Genomic DNA, 7,836 nt, shown 5'->3' with positions numbered 1-7,836 from the left:
AAAAAAAAAAAGAGAGAGAGAGAGGGAAAGTGAGAAAGCAAACTACCAGGTCCAGGACTCGAACCATGGTCAGCCATCTGGAAGTCCAGTGCCTTAAACACCACACCACCTGCTGGTCCCTTAAATATACTTTGAAAAAGTTATTGTTCAGTAGTTCAGTTAGCTGAAGTTCTTGCAGGTTAAATACTGTCTTGCTGAGTGTCGGGCTCAAAGCAGGGTTCCCTGTAATTTATGTAGGTTTTGTTTCTGGAAAGCTTTTCTTCAGTGGAGTTTCATCTGGGCTTTGTGTGTCCTAAGCCAGCTGGATGGAAGCCTTGTTCCTTTCTAGCTGTTTTGTATTTGCTGTTGTCAGGTGCCTTAAGGAGTATCACTGACTCTGAACTAATTGAAATAGTTTCCAGGCTTGGAGATGCCCAGACTTCAGAGGCGATGTAAATGGGCACTGTAAACCATGCAGAGGAATCTATAATTGAAGATACCAGGTTTTTGTTTTTTTTTTAATCTCCCACAACCTAAGACAGGCAAGCTTCTTTTGTCTCTTGGTGCCAGTGGACAGATTTTTTTTTTTCTTATCCACTGAGAATGTGGACCTTGAAAACTCATCAGGAGCAGAGGGTCCAGGTAAGAGAAAGGTCTCAATCCAGCTCTCCAGAGCCCGAATCCTTATTTCCATTTCCCACCTGTGCACCGAAATTCAAGTCGATTTCTCAAGGCCTCCAAAATTCTCTAGAACAGCCTCTTGATATTTAGTCGCTGGCTTATTCATACCCTTGCTTTCTTAAAAAGTCCATTATTCATTCAAATAACTTACAGGTTTTTGTTGTTGTTTGGCCATAGGGTATGTGCACTAGCCAGAGAGAGACAGAAACAGAGGGAACGTGAGAAATCACCTGCCCGAAGGATGGCCATGTCATAATTCCTTCTCTTCCATTTTCCTCTTAGGATTTTGGTCACTCACCCACACGTACCCAGCGTGATTTTCAAGTGTCTGGGTTTGAGACTTGAACTGCAGAGTTGGCCATGTGGGATCCAGCACCTTAACCACCACGGCTTCTGCTGGCTCAGTGATGTGTTTTATTTTACATTCTTGGATCTTTGTAGTGGGATATATTTCAGCTGATCTCATTTACTACGTTAGCAGATTTCCAAATCTACGCACTTTGAATCTTAGGTTTTTTGAGGAATCTCCAAATTGTTCTCCACAGTGGCTGGACCAATTTATATTCCCACCAGCAGTGAAAGAGAGTTCCCCTTTCACCACAGCCCCGCCAACACTTGTCTTTTTTTTTTTTTTTTTCCTTTTTTTTGTTTTCATAAAGTTTGATTCATTCTTAAAGCTAATAGTCAAAATGATTAATGAAAATAGGTACCAGCGGGGGGACCAGCAGTTAAGCGTAATGGCTATGTCTCTGGACTCCCACATAGTCAACCACAGTTCACATCCTGGACCTCTTGGCTTAAAACTCACGCCAGGCGTGTGTGCGTGCGTGCCCAAGATCCCGAGAGGAGAATGGAGGAGAAGGGATTGCGGCGTGACCATCCCCCCTGGGGGGGTGATTTCTTGCTTTCTGTCTCTATGTCTCTCTCTCTGTCTGTCTGGCCAGTGCACACGCCCTACAGTGAAAACCTCTCCAAAAAAAAAAAGAGAGAGAGAGAGGGAAAGTGAGAAAGCAAACTACCAGGTCCAGGACTCGAACCATGGTCAGCCATCTGGAAGTCCAGTGCCTTAAACACCACACCACCTGCTGGTCCCTTAAATATACTTTGAAAAAGTTATTGTTCAGTAGTTCAGTTAGCTGAAGTTCTTGCAGGTTAAATACTGTCTTGCTGAGTGTCGGGCTCAAAGCAGGGTTCCCTGTAATTTATGTAGGTTTTGTTTCTGGAAAGCTTTTCTTCAGTGGAGTTTCATCTGGGCTTTGTGTGTCCTAAGCCAGCTGGATGGAAGCCTTGTTCCTTTCTAGCTGTTTTGTATTTGCTGTTGTCAGGTGCCTTAAGGAGTATCACTGACTCTGAACTAATTGAAATAGTTTCCAGGCTTGGAGATGCCCAGACTTCAGAGGCGATGTAAATGGGCACTGTAAACCATGCAGAGGAATCTATAATTGAAGATACCAGGTTTTTGTTTTTTTTTTAATCTCCCACAACCTAAGACAGGCAAGCTTCTTTTGTCTCTTGGTGCCAGTGGACAGATTTTTTTTTTTCTTATCCACTGAGAATGTGGACCTTGAAAACTCATCAGGAGCAGAGGGTCCAGGTAAGAGAAAGGTCTCAATCCAGCTCTCCAGAGCCCGAATCCTTATTTCCATTTCCCACCTGTGCACCGAAATTCAAGTCGATTTCTCAAGGCCTCCAAAATTCTCTAGAACAGCCTCTTGATATTTAGTCGCTGGCTTATTCATACCCTTGCTTTCTTAAAAAGTCCATTATTCATTCAAATAACTTACAGGTTTTTGTTGTTGTTTGGCCATAGGGTATGTGCACTAGCCAGAGAGAGACAGAAACAGAGGGAACGTGAGAAATCACCTGCCCGAAGGATGGCCATGTCATAATTCCTTCTCTTCCATTTTCCTCTTAGGATTTTGGTCACTCACCCACACGTACCCAGCGTGATTTTCAAGTGTCTGGGTTTGAGACTTGAACTGCAAAGTTGGCCATGTGGGATCCAGCACCTTAACCACCACGGCTTCTGCTGGCTCAGTGATGTGTTTTATTTTACATTCTTGGATCTTTGTAGTGGGATATATTTCAGCTGATCTCATTTACTACGTTAGCAGATTTCCAAATCTACGCACTTTGAATCTTAGGTTTTTGAAGTTTTCCAGCTACGTATTCTGTGCTGTTTTGTTGGTACTGATACTGGTACTAGATATAGAAAGGCTCCACTTTGCCCCCTGCCCAACTGGCCCTCTAAAGCCAATCTTCATTGAAACTTCTCAGTTTATTTTCTTTTTCCTTTTTTTTTTTTTCATAAAGTTTGATTCATTCTTAAAGCTAATAGTCAAAATGATTAATGAAAATAGGTACCAGCGGGGGGACCAGCAGTTAAGCGTAATGGCTATGTCTCTGGACTCCCACATAGTCAACCACAGTTCACATCCTGGACCTCTTGGCTTAAAACTCACGCCAGGCACATGTGCGTGCGTGCCCAAGATCCCGAGAGGAGAATGGAGGAGAAGGGATTGCGGCATGACCATCCCCCCTGGGGGGTGATTTCTCACTTTCTTTCTCTCTGTCTCTGTCTGTCTGGTGAGCACACACGCCCTATAGCAAAAAACCTCTCAAAAAAAAATATATATATATACACACACACATATATATATATACACACAGACATATACATATACATATATATATATACACATATATATGTGTGTGTGTGTGTGTGTATATATATATATATATATAAATAGGTACCAGCGGATGGCATAATGGCTACATTGCTGGACTCCCACGTAGTCAACCACAGATTGAGTCCCAGACCCGGTGGCTTAAACTCATGTCGGGCGTGTGTGCATGTATGCCCAAGATCCCAAGAGTAAAATGGAGGAGAAGGGATTGCTGCATGGCCAACCCCCTGGGGTTGATTTCTCACTTTCTGTCTCTCTGTCTGTCTCTTGTCTTTCTGGTGAGCACACATTCCCTATAGCAAAAAAAAGGAAAAAAGGAAAAAGAAAATAGGATAACCTTGTTCTATTGTGATGTTCCTGACTATTACTGAATCGTTTATGTTGGTTTGCATCTTCCTTTTCTTGACATTAATGCATTGCTATCTGTCTTGTCAAAAGTACTACTTGGAGGGTCAGTAAGTGGTGTCATGGTTAAGGTGGTAGATCCCACATGGCCAACTCCATGATTCAAGTCTCAAACCTGGCAGCTTTAAAATCATGCTGGGTGTGGATTTGTGCATCCCCAAAATCCCAAGAGGAGAAGGGATTGCAGGGTGGCCATCCCCTCCTAGCGTGATTTCTCACTTTCACTCGCTCTGTGTCTATCTCTCTTTGGCAAGCACGTGTGTCCTATGGCAAAACCTTAAATTAAAAAAAAAAAAAAAGCCCTAGAGAAGAATGAAGTAGTGATTATGGCATGCCGTCACCCCTGGAGAGTGATTTCTATGTCTCCATGTCACTCCAGAACACATGTACCCTGTGACAAAAAAAAAAATCTAAAAACAAAGCAGCAAAAAAGAAATACTACTTAGAAATTTCTCTTCATACAAAGTATATTTTTAATGATCCATACTACTTTTTTTTTTTTTTTTGGAGAGATTTTCACTGTAGGGCGCGTGCGCTCGCCAGACAGACAGAGAGAGACATAGAGACAGAAAGCGAGAAATCACCCCCCAGGGGGGATGGTCACGCCGCAATCCCTTCTCCTCCATTCTCCTCTCGGGATCTTGGGCACGCACGCACACGTGCCCGGCGTGAGTTTTAAGCCACCGGGTCCGGGACACGAACCGCGGTCGACTACGTGGGAATCCAGCGACATAGCCATTACGCTAACTTCTGGTTCCCCATACTACTTATTTTTATGCTTCATGAAACATACTACATTTTCCAAACCTACTAGCAATTGGCTGACTTAAAGGTTTTGGTGAATCAAAATGTTGCGACATATCCCTTCTCTGATTCTTTGTGCCTGTAACCATCATTATTTCTCAGTCACGCCTTTTAGAAATTCTAGGATTTAAAAAAAGGACTAATTTCTGTTTGTGATTTTTGTGTGTGAGTATAAAGTATCAATTGATTTTTTTTTTTTTTTTAGTATCAGTTAAGCTGTGAAAAAATAAACCTTCTTTGAGTATTGTAGGTCATTGAAAATTTTATTGAGGTACTGTGTAGTATGCTAGGGGAGAAATACTTCTTGCCCTCGAGAGGCTCAAATTCTGTTAATATTTGGAAAGAGACGATCTGTTACCTTGAAGTATGTCCCTACTCTTATAGATGCCTCTGTAGTAGTAGATTCCTACGTGTAACATCTTTACATTTTCTAAAGGTAAATACTTAATAAATTTAGAAATACTGTCATCAAATTGTCTTTTAATATAACAAAGGAATTTGTACAGGCTATTCAACAAAATACAGTATGGTTTAGCCTATGGGCCAGAGTATATAGTTTAATCCTAGGAAGCTTAATTATCCCATTTAGGAGAGCGGCTTTTAAAAATTCAAGCAAGTGGGCCAGCAGGTGGCATGGAGGTTAGGGTGGCTGGGTCTCTCATGGCCAATTTCACCATTCCAGTCCCAGACCTAGTGGCTTGAAAATTATACCAGGTAGAACTGCATATATGCCCAAAATCTCGAGAGGACAATGAAGAAGAGATGTGTGACATTTGGCAATCCCCCCGAAGCGGTGACTGCTCACTTTCCTTCTCTCTCCCTCTCTCTCTCTGTCTGTCTGTCTCTCTCTTTCTCTCCCTCTCTCTCTCTCTCTCTCTTTCTCTCTCTCTGTCTGGCGAGGACACACATACCCTATAACAAACTAAGAAAAAAAAGTTCTTTAGCAGCAGATGGCATAATGATTATGTCACTGGACTCCCACATAGTCAACCACAGTTCAAGTCTTAGACCCAGCAGCTTAAAACTCAAACCAGGCATTCCAAATCCCAAGAGGAGAATGGAGGAAAAGAGATTATGGCATGACCATCCCCCCCCCAAGGGGTGATTTCTCACTTTCTGTCTCTCTCTGTGTCTCTGGCAAGTGCACACACCCTATAGCAAAAATCTCTCTTAAAAAAAAAAAAAAAATTAATGTTCAGAGCCAGCTGGTGGCATGGTGGTTAAGGACACTGGATTCCCACATGGCCGACTGTGGTTCAAGTCCATACATGGTGGCTTGCTTTCTCACTTTCTCTCTCATTCTATCCCTCTTTGGTCAAATATAAATTAATAAATAAAGTAAAATAATTCTTTTAAAAAAAAAAGTTCAAGCAAGAAATTTGTTTAGCCTATTTATTGAAGAAATTTGTCTTTCACATCTGAGTTATTTAAAACTCTTGGAACATGAAACAAGCCTCATTTTACAACAAAAATAAACAGACACTTTTGATTGCTTACAGTTCTTTTGACTCTTAAGTGGACACTGTCCAGAAAATGATCTAAGTTTTAACACAAGCAGTCCATGTTCTCTAACGAGAAGGTAATGTTGGGGAGAAGAAAAGAGAGACGTCCTCTGAGCCTTTGTCTTCTGGTTCCTTAATTGCCATTGTCTGGTACCTAAGTACCCGGACGTGAAATGTAAAAATCACCATAACAGACTGGTACTGTTTAAATTCATCCTTGTAGGGAGCCCAGATTCGGCCTCTCCTTCCACCAGTCCCACGTTCTGGAACTACAGTCGCTCCATGGGGGATTACGCCCAAACTTTAAAGAAGTTTCAGTATCAACTTGCCTGTAGGTCTCAGGCCCCGTGTGCTAACAAAGATGAAGCTGATCTCAGTTCTAAGCAAGCTGCAGAAGAGGTAAATGGAAAATAAAAATGACTTAACATTTATGATTTACAGATTGCTAGTAAGTCTTCTACTCCTGGAACTTGTTTTTCCCTGGTAATCACCACTTTTATTGCACAGAAACATATAAATCTGGCATACATTAAACAGTGGAAAGGCTCCTGTCTGACTTTGTGTACCTAAAAGTAAATTATATTGTACATGTTACTCTGTAGTTGACATTAGTGCCCCGCCTGAAACATTTTTCTACACTCTTTATACAAAGGCTCTCTTGTGTCTAATTGTACTTAATATATACAGGGCTCTTGCTTTTAAAATACATTTGCATTAGAACATTGGGCAGATTGTAACTTCATCAGTTTAATACAAATATGGGGCTTTTAATTTGTTCTTAGAAGTAAGAAAAATATTCTTTAACATACTAACATTGGGAACTTCTAAAGATATATCTAACCACAGCAGCCACAAGCAGGAAGTAAGAAAAGTAATGAATGTTATTTAGATGGATGTTGATGTTTATGAAGGTATTTTTCAAAGTTTATCAAATATTTTTAAGGGTGGGGAAAGATGATTTCTGGCAAGATTTTCCCTCACTAAATGTTTATTTATTTTAAACATATTTTTAATAGGTTTGGGCAAGAGTGACTATGAATAGACAGCTTCTTGATCATATGGATTCCTGGACAGCTAAGTTCAGAAATGTAAGTTCTGACATTACTAGTTGAACAGTATTACTGCCTGTTAATATACAAGGTATGTTATTAGAATATTAGAATTAGTTGGGACCAGCAGTTGGCATAACGGCTGTATCGCTGGACTCCCATGTAGTCAGCCGCGGTACAAGTCCCGGACCTGGCGGCTTAAACTCACGCTGGGTGCATGTGCATGTGTGCCCAAGATCCCGAGGAGAAAATGGAGGAGAAGGGATTGTGACAAAATGGAGGAGAAGGGATTCTGACATGGCCAGCCGCGCAGGAGGGGTGTTTTCTCACTTTCTGTCTCTCTGTCTCTGTCTTTCTGGCGAGCACACATACCCAAAAGCAAAAACCTCTCCAAAAAAAAATGAGAGAGAGAGAATTAGTTATTACAAAAAGTACCATATGAATGGTACCTTAATATAGTTATAAACATGACATTGTTTTATGTTGTCCATTTTTGTGGGAGGTTTTTTGCCTCCATATTTAGCAAATCAGTGTATTTTCAGATGAGAAAAGACAATATGTTTAATTGTTAAGATCTTCCCCTTCTCAACTTTTCTGTTTTGTATTTCAGTTTTTATGTCATAACCTATTATGTACCTAGAATTGTGAGGGAAATTAAAATGGGGTGCTCACAGAAAACGTGAGTTAGGGAGATAAGGTAGTAAGTGCTTGAAGCTACTTCAGAATATA

At 41.1% G+C, this 7,836-nt stretch overlaps 1 protein-coding gene across 2 annotated transcripts in view; it reads left to right on the top strand.

Annotated features, from left to right (window-relative positions):
- The window catches only part of TMEM209 (transmembrane protein 209), an 84,900-nt gene that overhangs the window by 14,234 nt on the left and 62,830 nt on the right, over positions 1 to 7,836 (top strand). For both annotated transcript variants that reach the window (XM_006158820.2, XM_006158819.3), the window contains exons 7-8: positions 6,282 to 6,457; positions 7,075 to 7,146. In XM_006158820.2, coding sequence (XP_006158882.1) covers positions 6,282 to 6,457; positions 7,075 to 7,146 — 248 coding nt within the window. The remainder of the gene's footprint in view (positions 1 to 6,281; positions 6,458 to 7,074; positions 7,147 to 7,836) is intronic.

Source organism: Tupaia chinensis, unplaced genomic scaffold, assembly GCF_000334495.1.
Source record: "Tupaia chinensis unplaced genomic scaffold, TupChi_1.0 Scaffold000610_1, whole genome shotgun sequence".
In the NCBI taxonomy this organism is placed as follows: domain Eukaryota; kingdom Metazoa; phylum Chordata; class Mammalia; order Scandentia; family Tupaiidae; genus Tupaia; species Tupaia belangeri.
This window is presented reverse-complemented; position numbering and strand designations above follow the sequence as displayed.